Consider the following 20449-nt stretch of genomic DNA (forward strand, 5'->3'; position numbering starts at 1 on the left):
AGTTCACCCAAAAATCAACTTTCTGCAGTTAGATCCAGCATACTGCTAACATCTGCAGTATGCTGGTCTTTTTTTTTTGGTACTTATCGTTTTAGCAGTATTTCTTCTATGGCTCCGAGCGGGCAATCCTGCGGGGAATGGGCGTTCCCGAAGGCAAGCAAGTTGATTGACGGCCTTCGATAGCGCGTCACGGCTTCCGAAAATAGCTGAGGTGACACTTGGCTGTTTACGGCGCCTGCGCCTGCCGTGTAGAGCTGACTGCGCAGGCGCCGTAAATTGACGAGTGTCACTCGTGTGGATTTTCGGAAGCCGTGACGCGCTATCGAAGGCTGTCAATCAACTTGCTTGTCTTCGGGAACGCCTATACCAGGAAGTAATCCCCGCTCGGAGCCATAGAAGAAATACTGCTAAAACGATAAGTACAAAAGAAAAAAAAAAAGACCAGCATACTGCAGATGTCAGCAGTATGCTGGATCTAAATGCAGAAAGTTGATTTTCGGGTGAACTCCCGCTTTAATGTTGTACGAGTGTTCACACAAATGTTTTGCCTGTTCGCATCCCTAGTGTTCAGAATGGGGCTTATACATTGACATGTAACTGCTGTTCTGTGCAGCAGTTCTGCAGCAAAAGCTCATTTTTGTAATTGCTACCAGTACTGGACAATTGTGTTTTTTTTTAAACTGAAGTTGGGCCTAATCATACATAATCTTCAGACTATAAAGCAAGTCACAAATAACGGCTTGCCTTTGAGTGCCGGTTCACACAGTCGCCAGACTCTGAAGCCGCCCCATATAGCGCGACTTTAGCGTGGCTTGCAAAACGATTTCTGTATAGAAGTCAATGCAAGCCACTCTAAAGTCGCCCCAAAGTAGTACAGGAGCCGAAACGACTTGAGTCACTCCTATTAGAACAGTTCCATTGTACAGAACAGGTCGTCCCTGTATGAACCAAATCTTAAAGACGTTTCTGAGATGCATCCACATGACTTGTATGGAGGATTGTAAGCAAACTCGGCAATAAAGTAAATTAGCATAATGTAGTTACATGTACAATAGCCCATGGTATGTTTTTTGTTTTGCTTTTGACATGCATTGACAGTTTGAGAGGATTTGAAATACAGTACAATGTTTGAATTTATAATCGTCTTTTGTTACACACTCTCATTTAAAATTCAATTTACAGCCATTTGATTTTCTGCTAAATCTAAACTGTTTATTTCTCTATCCAAATCAATGTGAATACAAACAGAATGTTTTTTTTAAAACAAATACATTTCAAGGCATGCCATGAATGATAACTGTCACTGCTGCTTTTGCTCTTAACCAAACTGTCAATCCATCAAATGGCTGGGGTCATAAATGATCACTTGTGAAGCACCATGGTAACCATGGTAACTGCAGATTAAACAGAGGCTGAAATGGCAGCTTTCCTGGCTGTAAAGGGGAGCAGGGTTTTTTTCTGCTTTAAAAGGGAATCACAGTATAGTTACACGTTCATTATATAACATCAGCATTGTAATACCAATAAAAAGAGAAGTAATTTTTGATAATCAAATTTGAAATTACTTACAAAAATCTCCTTTCATATTGAGAGTTAGTCTGCTGGCTAACCTTTTCCACAACTTACCGCATACTCTTCATGCTTTTCAGCTTCTCCTCTGCTTTTAACTTTCAATTTCTAAAGACTACATATCCCATAGTAACTTGCTACCTTCAAGCAGTGACTCCTGTACTTACTACGTCTCCTGAAACTCCTCTAAGCACCTCTGTAGTTCAGAAGGCAGGCTCTGTGAAATGTGTGACACAGAAGTTCCTACTCACAGGGCATAGTGGATACGTGTCACAGAATTCAAGTGTCATGGATATGCAATAAAGTCTGCCAGCTTACCTGATCTCCATGTGTCCATTAGAGGCCTGACCCTCCTTCTGACTGTCTTTGATCACCTTCCTGTATTGCTCCACCCTAGGCCATCCCAGGAAGCCTATATTAACCACTGCACTGCTAGTCTGCTTTGCTGTTCAACAGTGTTGGTTGCTCAAGTTCCTGTCTGCAGTGTGCTACGTTTACCTTCCTGTGTACCGTTTTTGGCTCGTCCCTGACTTCTCCTGTTTGCCTGTGCCCTTGACCTTTTTCCTGTCCCTCGGTTACCCTAGTCTGCCTGTTGCCCTGACCTTGGCTTACCCATCACTACCGTTTGTCCTGCCTGCTGCTTCCCCTCTCTCTCTGCGGAGCGTGACCTAGGGGATCCCAGGGGTCGCGACCTGGATCCAGCTGCGGCGAAGGCCATCCTCACCACTAGAGGCTCTGGTGAACACAAAGCTGGGTCTTAGACTCCGCGCCCTGGGCGATCTTGGGTTCACGCTTCCTCTTTGATCGCAGCAGTCGGCTATAGGGTTCACTACCCTGTGGTGCATCCCTGACCCCCACAGGGTGCACTTGTCACCTGGCCACAGATGACCTTACATCAAGGAAGTAAATGTGTGGGGATCATCTAGGAATAGGCTAGAAATAATAGAAATACAATGTGGAAATTAATATATAATTTTACATTTTGACCATAGACACACTTTAACATGGAGTTCCAGCCTCAACATTTTTGTTTGTAAAAGTCAGCAGCTACAAATACTGTAGCTGCTGACTTTTAATAAGGTCACTTACGTGTCCAGCTGTCCCACAATGTCGACCCGCAGAAGTCGATTTGTTCATGGGCTCAGGTACAGGAGCCGCCATTGCAAATAAGGGAAACTATCAGTAGAGTCTTTGGGCTTCACAGTTTCCTACTGTGCAAGGGTGAGTCGCATGGTGCTTTCTGAATGGCTCAAGGCAGAAGAGGAAATTACTTACCTCGCTGTGGCAAGGTTAGGACAGAAGTACACCTTTGTACTTTAAAATAGGTAAGATTTTTTTTTTATAATAATTATATATATATATTTCTCTGCTCCTAAATGCTGAAGCTTGAAAAATGCATGTGCATGAACACATAGGATAACACTAGGAGCAGAAAAAAAATGCTCATAATAGCACCTAGCGCTTAAAATTAATGCTATTGTGCATGAAGCCTTTTCGGGTTGTAAAAAATTATAAAAAATTACGTTTTTTTTAATGTCATTAAAAACGATGGTGTGTGGGCTCCAGAGCATTTTTCACGATGTAAAAAATGGGCTTTAAAAATTTTGAACATGCTCTAATTTTTCACGTCGTTTTTAACGTTGTCGTTTTTTACGTCGAAAAAAAACGTGCATGCTCAGAAGCAAGTTATGAGATGGGAGCGCTCGTTCTGGTAAAACTATCGTTCGTAATGGAGTAAGCACATTCATCACGCTGTAACAGACTGAAAAGTCGGTGTACACAGTATCTAATACAGTGTGTACAGTTTCTACTATACTTCTGGTGGTGTACATAGTATACAATACAGTGCAGCCATTGTACAGTTGCTAATACAGTGCAGGCGGCGTACACCGTACATCACTGTGCTCTGCTAGAGCATTTTTTTTTCACGATTATGGGTAGGCAAGGCCGTTTTAATGATTGGGTTGAAAAAAAAATAGTTTTTTCTAGACCCTTAAAAATGTAATTTTTTACAACCCGTGTGTACGCGGCATTAGGCTAGGTTAACACATGTCTGGCTGCAGTTTGCAGTCCAAAGCCCGGTGCGGTTTTGTTCATCGGTTCAAGTGCAAATTTTTGCTTATATTTGCACCTAAACTGGACCCAAAATCACACAGGGCTCTTTTTAAAAATGGACCGTGGCCACCCCAAATATGTGTGAACCGGCTCCATTGAAAGCTGATCCAGTTCACATGTTATGCAAAGTGGATTCGGTTGAAAACACATCCAATTCGCATATATGTAAACCAAGACCTTAAGCTGAACTCTGGGCAACGATGTACACAAATGCATGTTCTGAATACTTTATTAATTCCAGCCTAAATACAAAAAATAAGCTGTTTCATCTGACAAATAAATAATTTTTTGCTTCTATCACCCCCAAAACACACACACACACACACACACACCTTGTTAAAAGCATACTGAAGCCTTGCTAAAAAGTATTCTCTACTTTTCATTCCATGTTTCTCCTAAAGCCCAGCCCCCACCCCAAAACTGTCCCCGATATACATCATTCATGGGTGTCTTTCCCCCAAGGGTTTCGTTTTGAACTTGGTGTGGTTCTGTGTGACTCCGCCCACACAGCTGTTTTATCTATTCTCCGATCCATTTTCAAGGATCCATAAATAAAAGAATTCAAGTCCCATGTGTCGCAGACGCGTGATCTCAATAGAGCTGTGACATCTCTGCACTTCATTGTAGTTCATTGATTTTATCCATCTATCCCCATAACAGAAAGTTATTAGGCTAGATGGGGTCTGCAGAAAGAAGCCTGTGCATTGTACTTACCATGCAATGCGCTGCAGGACTGAATGCAAAGAAAAGTAATAAATTGGACCTAAAACGGTGAACCAGGACACTGTGATTTGTTAAACCCAGACCCTGAAAATGTAATCTATTGTAGCTTACTAATCATTAGATGTGGTGGCTGCATTTGTTTTCTTTTTTAGGCTTTTTCCCTCTGTTTGTCAACTGATAATCTGGCCAGTAACACACCTCCTGTATTAGAGTGCCCCCCACTCTGGCATAAGGAGAACGGGGGCACCTTTAGACAGCAGCATTTAAGCAGATTAAAATACACTAACAAACCAAAGCCAAACTCCAGCTCACACTTTCTAAGCAGTTGTTATAGCAACAGTTGTGTTCCTTTTGGGATAAAGATTTTATATAGGTAAATAAAAGCTGATCATGGTAAGCCCCTCGGTACGTGTTAAATGGTTTGCCTCAGCCCTTTAACTGATACATCTGCAAGAGAGCTTGGGCCAGATCCACAGCCAGCCAGCGCAACGTAAATTTTTCCATTTAAGTTACACTGCCGCAAAGTTGCCAAGTTAGGTGCCGATCCACAAAGCACTTACCTGGAAATTTGCGGCGGTGTAACTTAAATCCGTCCGGCGCAAGGCGGGCCAATTCAAATGGGCGAGTCCCATTTAAATTAGGCGCGCTCCCGCGCCGGACGTACTGCGCATGCTCCGTCGGGTAACTTACCCGACGTGCATTGCGCTAACAGACGTCGCTCCGACGTCATTTGCTTAGACGGTAACGTAAATGGCGTCCAGCGCCATTCACGGAGTCTTACGCAAACGACGTAGAGTTTGAATTTTCGACGCGGGAACAACGGCCATACTTAATAGGGCTTAGTCAAATAGGACTATTTTTACACGGCGTAACTCGACGTAAACGACGTAGAATTAGCGCAACGGGCCCGTCGGAACGTTCGTGGATCGCCGTAAGTGTTCATTTGCATATTCTAGGCTGGCCGCAATGGCCTCGCCACCTAGCGGCCGGCCTAGAATTGCATCCTTAAGATCCGACAGTGTAATTCAATTACACATGTCGGATCTTCTGTCTATCTCTTGGAAACTGATTCTGTGGATCAGTTCCAAAGATAGAAACAGGGATACGACGGCGTATCAGTAGATACGCCGGCGTATCCCTTTTGTGGATTACCCTCCTTGTTCTTTTGGAAGAACTTACTAGCTGTCTCACCAGGTGAAAATAAGGGAAAGAAAGATAAAACCTAAAAAAGACAACAAATGCATTACATGCATGACTACCTTAAGATGAGCTAACTAGGCTGAATGGGACTACTGTCAGTGGGAAGATTGCTTCTTAAGCCCCATACACACGATCAGATTTTCCTCGTACAAATCGTAGCACTTTTGTCCGAAGAGCGTTGGCCAGGAACTTGTATTGCATACAAACGGCAAAGAATTGTCGGCCAACAAACACAAAACGACATGGGTTTTCAGCTCTTTAGCGCCACCCTTTGGGCAACTTCTGCTAATATTGTGTTATGGTGAGCATTGCTTCTAAGCATGCGTGTTTGTACTTTGGAGTTTTGTCCGAAGGATTTGTGTACACGCGATCGGATAAACCGACAACACACATTTGTTGGCGGACAATTTTAAAGCATGCTATCCCACATTTGTTTGGCGGAAAATCTGACAACAATTGTCCGATAGAGCATACAAACGGTCAGATTTTCCGACATCAGCCCGTCATCACACAATTGCCATCTGATAATCCGATTGTGTGTATGAGGCTTTACACTGGTGATCAGACAAGCAAGAGATGTGCGGAGGGGTACTATTTATTCTTAAAAGAGAAGTATGGGAATTTTTTTTTTTTGGGATTCATACTTACCTAGGTGGCATCTGTCCCCCGCTGCCTCTGCACTGAGAACCGGGCGATTGAACACCGCTGATTGCTCGCTTCTAACAGCTCTGTGAGCAGAGAGCTGCTGCCTGACAGTCAACAGCTCTCTGCTCTGCTCCCTCCTCACTCATTGGAGTGCTGAGCTGTGGAGGGGGCGGGAGCGGCTGGCTCAGGCTCTGAGAGGCTGAGCTGATGTTCTATTGAGAAATGCCTCAGATGGGTCTGCACATGCAGTACGCAACGTCACTTCAGCTGATATGTTGATCAGTTGGCGTGATGTCAACATGGCGCATTCGCAGATCGGCTGAGGCATTTTTCTACAATCTGCTTAGCGCCGAGGGAGAATGTGATTGTCAGATTCTGCCTTGCTATTGCGGAGTGGGTTGTGGGTGTGTTGAAGGATGTGTTTTGTGTGTGTTTTAAAGAAGTTGTAAACCTGGAAAAAAGAACAGCCCCAAACCCTGCAAGACAAAGGCATAATGAGCTAGTATGCATCGCATACTAGCTCTTTATGAAATACTCACCTTAGAACGATGCCCTGGATCAGTGTCGGCCTCCGAGTCATCCACCACCAGAGTTACTTATGGGTTTGCAGCTCCGGTGCTGTAAAATGGCCGGAGCCGCAATGACGTCACTCCCGCACATGTGTCCCGCCGGTCATGGCACAGCTACTGAAGAAACGACATAAGCGAGACGTTTTTTCAGTGCGCATGTGCCCATGTCATTGGCACACGCAGACATAGTGAATATCTCCTAAACGGTGCAAGTTTAGGAGATATTCACGTTACCTACAGGTAAGCCTTATTATAGGTTTTACCTGTAGGTAAAAGTGGTAGTAAAGGGTTTACAACCACTTTAACACTGCTTTTAGACACAGCCAAAACCCGACGTTTAACACACTCAAGCCGCCGTGCAACTGACAGAAAACCCGCCATTCAATACAGCCAAAATCCGCCCCACCACAGTCAGGCAGAATCTGACAATTACATTCTCTCTCGGGGCTTAGCAGATCGTTGGATACTGCCTCCAAAAATCTGCTCATGCGCCTTGTTGACATCACGCCAGCTTATAAACATATCAGCTGGAGTGACGTTGCGTACTGCACAGACCCACCAGAGGCATTTTTAGACTGAGGGCATTTCTCAAAGAAACACTGGGGGTCAGATTCACAAAGATCTGCACCGGCGCAGCGTATCTGTGATACGCTACGCCGCCGTAACTTACCTGGCTTTGGTTTGATTCCAGAAAGAATTTGCGCTGTAAGTGTGGCGTAGTGTATCTCTCGTGGCGTAAGGGCGCGTAATTCAAATGCGGCGAGTAGGGGGCGTGTTTCATTTAAATGAAGCGCGTCCCCGCGCCGAACGAACTGGGCATGCCCCGTCCGTCAAAACTCACAGGGTGCATTGCTCCAAATGACGTCGCAAGGACGTCATTGGTTTCGGCGTGAACGTAAATGGCGTCCAGCCCCATTCACGGACGACTTACGCAAACGAAGAAAAATGTTCAAAATTATACGCGGGAACGACGGCCATACTTAACATTGAGTACGCCACCAGATAGCAGCTTTAACTATACACCGGAAAAAGCCGAACGGAAACGACGTAAAAGAATGCGACGGCCGCTCGTACGTTCGTGGATCGAAATAGCTAATTTGCATACTCGCCGCGGATTACGACGTGAACGCCACCCAGCGGCCGCCGGAAAATTGCATCTTAGATCCGACGGCGTACTAAGGCGTACGCCTGTCGGATCTAACACAGATGCCGTTGTATCTTGTTTGGTGGATACCAAAACAAAGATACGACGCGCAAAATTTGAAATTACGCGGCGTATCAACAGATACGCCGGCGTAATTTCTTTGAGGATCTGCCCCTGGGTGTCAGTCCAGGGGTCTCAGGGCGGATGCCAAATCTATGGTCGTGATGACACACGAGCCTGGACCAACTTCTGTGACTTCAGCAGGGAGTGGACTTCATCGCGCTCTCTGCTAAAAATGGGACAGAGGAGTGCAGAAGGAACCGCACTCCCATGATCCATAGGTGCAGTACGGCCAAACGAGCTCAGACTGTACTTCTCCTTTAACGGCACCCTCGTGCATCAGCTGGCAAACCTTTTGCGTTTCTATATGTGTACAGCACCATGCGATTTCATTCGGCGCAATTTTACCACATTTCTGTGGATAGAATACCCTACTGAAATGAATGGGCTGCCTAGACGCACAACGTTGGTTGCAAAGGTCTGAACGGAGCCTTTTTGAATTGATGATGAATCGCTTATTTGGAATCGCTCGTACCTAGATTACCAAATAGATACATGCATGGCTACTTTAGGATGAGCTGACAAGGCTCCATGGGACTGTCCTTAGAAATCAGTGCAATTTACAAACTATGCAGGATGCAATATACAACACTGCTAGTCCTGTGTTTATTATGTATTGCCCTCAATTATATGGAAACTTCTTATTGTTGGCTATTTCTTATAAATAATTAAGTGCCGTTATTTCTGAAGCACGAAGAAACCGTCCGACCACAAACTGCTAGGAAACAATGCAACCAGCAGCGGCAGCACCGTTCCCCGGACTACGACTACCGGCATGCCCCGGAACCGGAAACGGCTGTGATGTTATGATGCTCTAGGAGGGCTGCCGATCGGGAAACGAGCAAGATGGATGTCTGGAAGGGTGCAGGTATTAGAGGGTTATCCCTGTGCTTGAGCGCCACTGTACCCTCACGGGGCATATTATGATTGAGTGTCCTGGGTACCTAAGGGGACTAGACGTTTCCAGGCGCCATTATTAGATGACTGTACAAAGCATTGCTTGGGCACACAAGCATAGGACACACAGTCTGCAGTGTGTTTCTGCTATTGCAATCAGTTATTGTAGGCACAGGCATTTTACAAAGAAGCTACTACAGCTATTCTTTACAGTGTTATTAACCACTTCAGCCCTGGAAGGATTTACCCCCTTAATGACCAGGCCATTTTATTGCGGCGCTTTAATGGACAATTGTACGGTCGTGCGACGTTGTACCCAAACAAAATTTATGTCCCCCCCCCCCCCCCCACAAACGGCTTTCTTTTGGTCGTATTTGATCACCGCTGTGGTTTTTATCTGTTTAGGCCAATATGTATTCTACACATTTTTGGTAAAAAAAAAATCACTAAAAGCGTATATTGATTGGTTTGAGCAAAAGTTATAGCGTCTACAAAACATGGGATATATTTTTGGCACTTTTATTATAATATATATATATATATATATATATATATATATATATATATATATTATATTATATTATATTTATTCTATAGCAGGATTGCGGCGGATAGATTGGACACTTTTTTTTTTTTGAACCATTGACATTTATACAGCGATCAGAGCAAAAAATAGCCACTGATTACTGTATAAATGATCCTGGCAGGGAAGGGGTTAATACCACAGGGTTAAGTGATTCTTACCTTGGGTGCAGTGTACTGACAGGCAATAGAGAGAGAACACTGTTCCTGATCACTAGGGACAGACAATCTCTCTCTACTCCCTTGTCAGAACGGGGATCTGCTTTGTTCACATTGACAGATCCCCGTTCTGGCTCTCTGTGGAGCGACTGTAAATCTGCGGCAGACATCGTGGCTGCCGGTGACGCGCTGCTACTGCTCTTAAATCGTCTGACGTAGAGCTATGGCGAATTTGCACAGCCATGCCAACCTGCCGCAGTATAATGGTGGCTGGCCAGCAAGCGGTTAAACACAACAACATTTGTTTTATTGCACAGTACCAGTTCTTATATGTGATGGCTGGCTTCGTTATTTTACCCCCCCCCCCCTTATTTTCACCTGGTGATCTGGCCAGTACACTTGCTATATTGCTACTTTCTTTAAAGCAGAGGGAACGGGTACCTGTTTTTGACAGGTGCCCTTCCCCCACTTCCAGGAGACAGCATAGAACCGGCCGGTTTCTCTTACCTCGAATTGGTGGCAGCAGCAGCACCACCACAGAGCCGACCCAAAAATCGGCTTCAGGTGCCGACATGGCGGGAGCCCTGGACAGGTAAGTGGCCCAATATTAAAAGTCAGCAGCTGCAGTGTTTGTAGCTGCTCACTTTTTATTTTTTACAGGGGGGGGGGCGTAACTCCTCTTGAACAGATTAAGCTGTCTAGCAAAAGTGACAGTTAGGAGGTTGAGTCAATCAATTTAACACTGACAGGAATTCTTGCAATCATCCGCTTCTATTCGTTGATGTAAAACCCTCTATCCTAAAAGGAATTAACCGTTGATGTAACTGCTTAAAAAAGTGTTAGTTGGAGTTCAGCTTCAAATGGAAAGTAAACCCATCAATTTAACAGTTTCCCAGAACAATTCCATTCAAAGCATGCTGTAAATGATAACTGTCACAGCAGCTTGTGCTCTCAACTGAACTGTCAAGCCATCAAATGGCTGGTCTTATAGCTGATCATTTGTGTAGCACCATAATAACTGCAGATCAAACCGAGACCCAGATGACAGCTTCTTTGGCTGTGAAGGATAAGAGGATTTAGTACCACTTTTATTCGATCTAAATGTTAGTACATCTAACACTAACCTCTCCCTAGACTGACAATCCTGCTGTCTAAAGCCCCATACACACGATTAGATTTTCTGCAGATTTACCAAAACCATCTAATATGAGGTCAAACATTAAGAGTTTCAATTTGTATACAATCAGGCAGGCCCTTGCACTACATGGTTTTGGTAAATCTGCAGAGAATCTAATAGTGTGTATGGGGTCTTATGCCGTGTACAGACGATCGGACATTCCATTTTTTTTTTCAACGGATGTTGGCTCAAACTTGTCTTGCATACACCCGGTCGCACAAATGTTGTTTTCAATCAATGTTTTATAAAATGTATAAACATATACAAATGTTGTCGGAAATTCAGATCACCAGGTCACGTACAACACGTACGACGGCACTATTAAAGGGAAGTTCAATATCAGTCGTGTTAGTAGAAGTTTGGTGAGAGACGATTCATGCTTTTCAGTCCGTTACAGCGTGACGAATGTCTTCATTATGAACGCTAGTCTTACCAGACTGAGCACTTCGGTCTTGTACTTAATTCAGAGCATACGTGGAATTTTCGTGCGCCGTAAATTGTCCACACACGATCAGAAATTACGAGAACAGATTTTGTTGTCGGAAAATTTGAAAACCAGCTCTCAAATTTTTGTTGTCGGAAATTCCGACAGAAAATGTCCGACAGGGCCTACACACGGTCGGAATTTCCGACCTAAAGCTCATATCGAACATTTGTTGTTGGAAATTCCGGGTGTCTGCGTTACTCCTCCGTCCACAGTGAAGACACTCTTGGACAGGAGGTGTGTTACTGACTGGGTCATCGGGTAAAAGAATGCAGCCACCACATTTACAGATTGATAAGCTGCAATATATTAACTTTTTGGGTTTAAGGGTCCATTCACATGGGGTGCAGACATGAATCTCCCATACAGGGCTGTTTCTTTATCAACACAGGGATGCACATGTGTGTGCTGCCATCGTACAACTAATATCTCCTATGAGCTTGCTTTGCGTACCATAATTAGGCGATTGACTAAAATCCATCTTTGTGTTCTCAGTCTTAAGCCCCATTTACACTATTAGATTTTCTGCAGATTTTTGTCTTCAGATTTACCAAAACCACATAATATGAGGTCAAACATTAAGAGTCTCAATTTGCATGCAATCAGGCCGGCCCTTGCACTACATGGTTTTGGTAAATCTGCAGACAAAAATCTGCAGGAAATCTAATAGTGTGTATGGTCCTTTAGGATGCATGGTTTATAGAAACAGCTTGCAGGCTTCAGATTAGTCCCCTGAAGAGCTTTCTGCAGCATCATATGCCCACACAGAAGGTACATATAGAAACCTGTGCGCTATGAAATCATTGTATAAAATAAATAGACCCTTGATTTATGTACCCCCAAATATAGAGGGCCAGATCCACAAAGAAGTTACGCTGGCGTATCTATTGATACGCCGCGTAATATCTACTTTGCTCCGGCGTATCTCCACAAAACAAGATACGCCTAAAGCTGGGCTAAATCCGACTGGCGTACGTCTTAGTCTTTGGATCTAAGGTGCATATTTACGCTGGCCGCTAGGTGGCGTTTCCGTCGATTTCCGCGTCGAGTATGCAAATTAGCTAGATACGGCGATCCACGAACGTATGTCCGGCCGGCGCTTTTTTTTATGTTGTTTTCGTAAGGCTTTTTTTGGCGTATAGTTACCCCTGCTATATGAGGCGTACTCCATGTTAAGTATGGCCATCGTTCCCGCATCGAATTTTGAAAATGTTACGTAGTTTGCGTAAGTCGTTCGCGAATAGGGCTTTGCGTAGAATGACGTTCACGTCGTAAGCATTGGCTTGTTGCGGGTTAATTTCGAGCATGCGCCGTTAAAAAAAAAAAAGGTAATTCAGGTCAAGACGTATTAACATAAACCCCCCCCCCCCCCCATCACATACATTTGAATTGTGCGCCCTTACACCGGGAGATTTACGCTACGCCACCGTAACTTTAGAGGCAAGTGCTTTGTGAATACAGCACTTGCCTCTCAAAGTAGCGGCGGCGTAGCGTAACTACGATATGCTACGCCTGCCTAAAAAAGCGCCGCGCTACGTGGATCTGGCCCAGATTGTTTAAAAAGTGTTATAGTTTCAAAGTTTGGCTGAGTTCCCGTTGAGGCTTTTAAAACAACTTATGTAATATGATGGCTAAAAAAACGTATTCAAACTTTCTTTTAGGATTGGGTGGAAGACGGTTTGGATCTGCTCCTCAGAAACCTGTGAAACCAAGCGATTATATCCAGTACCAAGAGGAGCTTATAGAGAAGAAAAAGCGAGAGATTGAGGCCAAAATCAAACAGCAAGCTCAAAAAGTTATTCCAAGTACTCCAGTTCAAGGCCCAGCGTAAGTAACCAAGTGTTTTCACACTATGTACTGTAGATGTCTATAATTAAAATATGGGCTGCAGACTTGCCTACTGCTAGGTACACACGGACTGAGATTCGTCCTAAAATAGTTGGTTCGGCAGCTACTGGTTGACTTTCGGCCCATTTGTACAGCTGGAAAACCAGCAGCCGGCATCCAATGGCTGTGAGCGATGACTAGAGTGTTCTGGCAGTGGGTGGTCCCCTGTCAAAACGCAATAGGACAGCGGGGAGATCGCTGTACTAACATTGCATGGTTGGCACCGCAAGCTCCTCCAGATTATTTTTTTTTTTTTTCCGTTCAGTACACAGGGTTGAATGGCAAAAAACTGTGTGTACCAGGTCTACATCAAATGGCTTAACTTTACTCATTTGAAGATAAGTTTTTGGCTTTTGAAGTCTGAAGTTAAAATGATTATTTTCTCTGCTTCGGTGTAACTGTTTGTTTCATGCATTCTCTAATAATCTAAAAACATTTTATACATCATGAAAAATGTGGTAAATAATAGAAAAACTATAGTTTCTGGGTAAACAAACTGAAGCAAAATTGTGCAACACAGTCGACTGCATAGTCTAGAACACAGGTGTCAAACACAAGGCCCGTGGGCTGAATCCGGCCCTCCAGGCCATTTCATGTGGCCCTCGCACCTCTCCTGCAGCTGCCGGAGAGAGCTACAGCCCTCCTCTGGTCCTACTCCAGACCCCTACTTTCAAGCAATGCATCCAGCTTTTTACCAGCAGCAGCATAAGGAAAGGGGGGTACACTGTGATGTAAGGGAGAGTGGGGGACTCAACTTCTGATGGTGGGGTGGCTCTTGTCATCTAATGTAAAGGGGAGGGGATGCGCTGGACATCGAATCTTACAGATACAACTGGCAATCATAATGCTGATGCGGCCCACGATGAAATTGAGTTTGACACCCCTGGTCTAGAATGTAAAGTTGGAATAGCTAAGTAAGAAAATCATAACATGATTAACAATAAAATATACCAAGGAAGGAATATTCACTTAAAATTGGTTGAAATTCCTAAGCCAGTAGCCATGGACTCGCCATCTGACACACCCAGAAGAGTCGTATTGCGGCCATCCTGCGAGTTTTGTAACACAAATTTCACTTTTCAGATTCAACGTTTTTTTACAGGGGTCTTCTCTTTTTTCTCTCTAGCAACAGGGGTTGCTTTGTGTTGTCCTAGTTGGTATGATGTTTCATGAAAGCTTTCAGTGCACTTTTCCCTATATTCACAGGAAGGGGCATTCGAAGGCTCCTTCCCTTACAAGTGCACATGCAAAATGGAGCTAGACTGGGATATCAGGAGATCAGACAGAGCCTGCAGGTTACTGGGGCAAACTGCTGTGACCAGGATGGAAGGGTCGGTAAGTGCACCCTTTTCTTTCTCGTACATCACGGGACACAGAGAAGCATAGTAATTACTATGTGGGTTATAGAGTCTACCTTCAGGTGATGGACACTGGCACGCCCTTAAAGCGGTGGTTCACCCTCCATAACAACTTTTTAGCATAAAATTCGGCATAGTAGCGCGAGCTACAGTATGCCTGTCTTTATTTTTTTATCCCCGTACTCACTGTGCACTCGTAGATACAAGATTACGACTCCCCGCGGGGAATGGGCGTTCCTATGGAGAGGGAAGGTGATTGACGGCCGGCTCTGGCACGTCACGCTCCCCGAAGACAGCCGGAACAGGTCTCGGCTCTTCACGGCGCTATACGGCGCCTGCGCACAGACTATGTGCAGGCGCCGTGAAGCGCCAAGTCCTATTTTGCCTATTTCCGGAGAAGCGTGACGTGCCAGAGCCGGCCGTCAATCACCTTCTCTCTCCATAGAAACGCCCATTCCCCGCTGGGAGTCGTAATCTTGTATCTACGAGTGCACAGTGAGTACGGGGATAAAAAAATAAAGACAGACATACTGTTTTTTAATTAATAGGGTGAACCTCCGCTTTAAGGCAGGAATTTCCCTCCCCTATATAACCCCTCACATACTGGGAGTACCTCAGTTTTTTCACCAGTGTCTAAGGTGGTGGTCACGCGATATAACCTCTTAGAAAGCTTGCTTGAGCAAGCCTATTCCGGATCCGTCCAAAGTGCTTCTTAGCCAAAGTGGACGGTACCCGGGCCTCGGTTGAGAAGAATGGGGTTTTGCCTGTAATGCCTCTCATTTGAGGGCTGGATCCTGGGGGTTCAGTGCTTTGGTCAGACCCAATACCAAAAGCTTACTAACAGGGTGCGATACAGGTCCAGGGGTGTGGTGTTCCTGTCCATGGACCCCGGTCCCTGAAGGTCTGCAGACTTAGCTCTCCGTGATGGGCGAAGATTGGACTGCCTGTATTTTTGCAAAGTACTGCAGCGTTGGATAAGGTAAGTGAAGGTCCTTTCAGAACTTGGTTCTGAAGGTGTCCTTCCTCTGAGCCATTATGCTAAGATGCCTGGGATTGCCTGCCTGTGCCTCTCCCTGTCATTTATATGACTTGCCCTGTGTGCTGACCTTTTGTGTCAGTAGTTGTGTGTTTTTTTTTTTTTTTTGCCTTAGCAGGTACTTGCCTTGGTCCTCCTATGCTGGCCAGCATCCTGTACGCACGTGCGCGAAAAGGCACTGGCGGCGTTGACAGAGGATGCGCGTGGTAACGCATAGAAGAATGTGGGAGGACAATGTGCGCGAGCGGCCTCGCGATAGGCACGCAGCGGCGGTGCGCGTAAGAAGATTCTTTCAGCTGCTGTGTATCAGGCTGAAATTACAGGGCAGAGCAGGTCAGGTGACATACACCTAGACTATAAAGCTCAGTCTGCCTCACCCATCCTGGCTGCCGGTGGACACAGAGTTTTTTTGTGCACAGTACAAATGACTGCCTAGTGGTTGATTGACAGTGGCATTTCTCAAGGCGCATAGTGAGCTCTGCATCAGGCTGACCATTAAATAGCAGCATCATTGCTGGTCTATAGGTCCGCAAGTGGATGCAAATCCTGGCTGTGAGTACCTCTGCTTTATTATGGCAAAAGGTTCAGGAACTAAAAATGCAAAAAAATCAAAGGGTTCACCTTCAGGCTCAGAGGATCTCGGGCATGCTCCTGCTGCTACGTTCTCCCCTGATAAATCAGAAGTGCCTCAGGGTGAACCATCAGGGCTGTTAGGGGCCTCAGCTGCCCTTGCCCCTCCGGCTCCAGTGTTTGTAACAGAAGAGGCTCTAGCCTCAGACATGGGCGGTCTGGAACAAAGATTGGCGACTTTGATCGCATCTTCTCTTTCAAGAGAAAAACGCACCAGGACTCCCTCTCCCCCTGCAGAATTCCTCTTGGCAGAACCACTATCCCTGGAGGAGGTTGACTTGCCTTCAGGGGATCAGGCAGAGGGTCAGTCAGATATCTCTGACTCTGAGGATTCTTCCCTGGAGGAACCTTTTTCGGCTTCTCAGTCCGAAAGGTTGTTGGTGCAGTCTCTTACTGAGATGGTCCTTTCGGCCTTCAAGTTACCTCTATTAAAGCCAGCTTCTAGCTCGGTCTCTTCTTTGGGCTCTTTTAAAAGCCCCTCAGGCTAATTATTCCTTTCCGGCTCATCTGCTACTAGAAGGTCTTGTCTATCAATATTGGGAACATCCAAATAGGCTGTTTCTACCTCCCTAAAAAAAATTCTGTTTTATATCCCATGGAGGAGTAGTTCACTAAAAAGTGGAGTGTCCCTGTGGTGGACGCAGCTATCTCCTGCGTGAACAAGACTCTGACCTTTCCGGTGGACAATGTCCAGATGTTTAAAGACCCGACAGATAAGAGATTGGAGACGTTGTTAAAAACCTCGTTCTCTACAGCCAGAGGGGTAGCCCAACCTGCAGTGGCAGCTATCGGTACCTGCCAAGCCTTAAAAGACCAGATGAAGCAGGTCTTGAAAGATATTCCGGCTCAGCAGGCTCGGGAATTGGCTGATTTTCCAAAGGCATTATGCTTTGCGGTAGATGCCATCAAGGACTCTATACAACAGTCCTCCCGCCTTACGCTCCTTTTAGTTCATATGCGCAGGCTGCTTTGGTTAAAGAACTGGTCAGCTGAAACCTCTTGCAAGAAGCTTCTGACCGGGTTTCCTTTCCATGGGGAGCGCCTATTCGGGGAAGATTTGGATAAGTATATTCAGAAAATTTCCAGCGGCAAGAGCACGCTCTTGCCAGTTAAAAATAAGTTTGGGGGCCCCCTCCTTTAAGAGTCCCTCCTCTCCAGTTCCTGGGACTTTTGCTTCCAGGCACTTCCGAAGGCCTTCCGGCAGATCTAATGCGGGAGGAAAACCTCAGGGGCAACCTCAGGTTCCCAAAAAACCCTGAAACCGTAAGCCGACCAAGCCAGCTTCTAAGTCAGCATTATGAAGGTTCACCCCCTCTCAGCTGGGTGGGGGAAGACTTCAGCTGTTTGCAGGGGCCTGGCAAGAAAGGATCCAAGACAATTGGGTCCTCTCCACGGTCTCCCAGGGGTACAGACTGGAGTTGCAAAAATTGCCTCCATTACGCTTCCTGGCCTCAAGCGTCCCGAAAGACTCGTGAAAGAGAAAGTCTCTAGCGTTGGCCTTGGATCATCTGTTATCCCAAGGGGTAATCATAGAACTACCGGTAGAAGAGCAAGGTTTGGGTTTCTATTAAAATCTTTTTACCGTTCCCAAGCCGAACGGGGACGTAAGACCCATTCTGGATCTCAAGACCCTAAAACAGTTCCTAAATGTCCGATCTTTTCGGATGGAATCAATCCGGTCAGTGGTCGCCTCCTTACAGGGAGGGGAACTATTGGCATTCATCGATATCAAAGACGCATACCTATCTTCCTTGACCATCAGAAGCTGTTACGCTTCGCAATAAATCAACGCCATTTTCAGTTCGTGGCTTTACCCTTCGGACTGGCCACTGCACCTCGGGTATTCACAAAGGTACTGGCCCCCTTGTTGGCCAATCTAAGGTCTCAGGGCATATCTATAGTAGCCTATTTGGACGATCTGTTGCTGGTAGATTGTAGATTGTAGAGCTGCACGATTAATCGTAAATTAATCGCAATCTCGATTCACCCCCCCCCCCCCCGACGATCTCCAGGACGGATGACCCGCGATTTTCGGGTACGGCCATAGGAAAGTCCCCGGCTTCGGCCTAGCTCCGGAGCGCGGCCATCTTGGTACACCCGGCGGCGGCTGTCTCGTCGGGAAGTGACGTTTCGTCGCCGCCATCTTGCTCCACCCCACACTCCTGTACAGTAATGTTAATTAGAAGGGGGGCAAGCGGACATCTTGTTACACCCAACAGAGTAATAACTTTCACAGTTATTTTTCAACACAAAACAGAGCTTATGTGCTTAAATAAAGTATATGAAAATCTGACAGACTGTTTCCATGTTAAATTTTAAAAGCAGCAGCAAACCTCACATGCTTGCTAATGTGACAGAATACCTCTGATTTTTCACATTTAGTTAAATGTGAAAATCAGAGTTGTTCTTTCACATTATCAAGCATGTGAGGTCAGCAGGTTTGCTGCGGCTTTTAAAACATGGAAACAGTCCGTCAGATTTACATATACTTTATTTAAGCATATAAGCTCCGTTTTGTGTTGAAAATAACTTTAAAGTGGTAGTATACTCTGTACTACCACTTTTACCTACAGGTAAGCCTATAATAAGGCTTACCTGTAGGTTTAAATAATATCTCCTAAACCGTTTGGGAAATATTCCCCTCGCAATGCGCTGCTGACTGCATTGGCGCATGCGCAGCAGGGATCCTCGGCTAAAGGCCCGGCAGCCGCCAGACGTCTCCCGCGCGTGACGACATCGACACTCCAGCCACTCACAGCGATGGAGCGACGATACCCGGAAGACACGCCAAGGCAAGATGACATCTCCCTCGGCGTGGACCAGGTAAGTTCCCTACGACTCGTTCCAAGGTAAGTATTTCATAATGAGCTAGTATGCGGTGCATACTAGATCATTATGGCTTTCAGGTAGGTTAAAAAATAAAAAAACAAGAACGGGGCTTACTACCACTTTAAATTAAAAAAAAATTGAGAATTGTGAGAGAATCGTGATCTTCATTTTATGCAAAAGAATCGCGATTCTCATTTTTCCCAGAATCGTGCAGCCCTAGTAGATTGCTCAGTTGCCGATCTAAACCTAGCAGTACACAGAGCCGTGAGGTACCTGGAGTCCATGGGTTGGATTCTCAACCTGGACAAGTCGGCCTTGGTTCCTGTGAAAAGGCTGGAATATTAGGGTCTACTCATAGATCAGAAAAATATCTTTTTGACAAAGATCGATTCTTTAAGGGAGCTAGTCCAGTTGGTCAGTTCAAAGCGTCAGCCTTCCATTCGCCTTTGTAAGAGGCTGCTGGGGAAGATGGTAGCCTCGTTCGAGGTCATCCCATTTGCCCAGTTCCACTCAAGGAAACTACAGAATGCCATCTTGACCGCTTGGAACAAAAAAGTCCAAGCCTTAGGCCCCATACTCACGACCAAACATGTCTGCTGAAACTGGTCCGCGGGCCAGTTTCAGCAGACATGTTCGGTCGTGTGTGGGCGCGAGCGGGCCGAATTCCAGCAAACATTTGCCCGCCGGGCCTTTTCCCAGCAGACAAATATTCCTGGACTTGTTTTAAAACAGTCCGCTGGAATCCTGCCCGCTCGGACATGTACGGTCGTCAGTACAGACCTACCGTACATGTCCAGGCGCCCGCCGTCCCTCGCATGCGTCGAATGACTTCGACGCATGCGTGGAAGCATTTTAAAGGCGGGCCGCCCACGTCGCTGCGTCATTGTCGCGGCGACACCGCGTCATCGACGCGGCGACACCGCGGACACGCCCCGCGTATTGTTTACGCGCGGACTTCTGTACGATGGTGTGTACAACCATCGTACAGAAGCCCTCTGGCAGACATGTATGGTGAAAACGGTCCGACGGACCGCTTTCACCATACATGTTTGTTCGTGTGTACCCGGCCTTAGACTTCCCTATGTTGCTCTCCCCAACAGTTCGGCAGAGCCTTTGTTGGTGGCTAGTCCCCCAGAACTTGCTAAAGGGGAAGTCCTTTGTTCCAATTTCTTAGCGGGTAGTGACTACAGATGCCAGTCTTCTGGGCTGGGATGCAGTCCTGGGGGAGCTATCTCTTCAGGGAAAGTGGTCAGTCTCTGAGAAATCTCTACCCATCAACCTGCTAGAGATTCGGGCAGCACGTTTAGCCCTAAGAGCATGGACAG

At 45.8% G+C, this 20449-nt stretch overlaps 2 protein-coding genes across 2 annotated transcripts in view; one reads left to right on the top strand and one right to left on the bottom strand.

The window, feature by feature from the left end:
• The window catches only part of MAU2 (MAU2 sister chromatid cohesion factor), a 55656-nt gene extending 48824 nt beyond the window's left edge, over positions 1-6832 (bottom strand). Inside the window, exon 1 of the mRNA XM_040338027.1 lies at positions 6792-6832. Within this exon, the coding sequence (XP_040193961.1) occupies positions 6792-6832 (41 nt within the window). The remainder of the gene's footprint in view (positions 1-6791) is intronic.
• Positions 6833-8850: 2018 nt separating this feature from the next.
• The window catches only part of SUGP1 (SURP and G-patch domain containing 1), a 73980-nt gene continuing 62381 nt past the window's right edge, over positions 8851-20449 (top strand). The window contains exons 1-2 of the mRNA XM_040320624.1: positions 8851-8953; positions 13046-13211. Of these exons, the coding sequence (XP_040176558.1) occupies positions 8932-8953; positions 13046-13211 (188 nt within the window). The 5' untranslated portion in view covers positions 8851-8931. The remainder of the gene's footprint in view (positions 8954-13045; positions 13212-20449) is intronic.

Source organism: Rana temporaria, chromosome 1 (assembly GCF_905171775.1).
Source record: "Rana temporaria chromosome 1, aRanTem1.1, whole genome shotgun sequence".
NCBI lineage: Eukaryota > Metazoa > Chordata > Amphibia > Anura > Ranidae > Rana > Rana temporaria.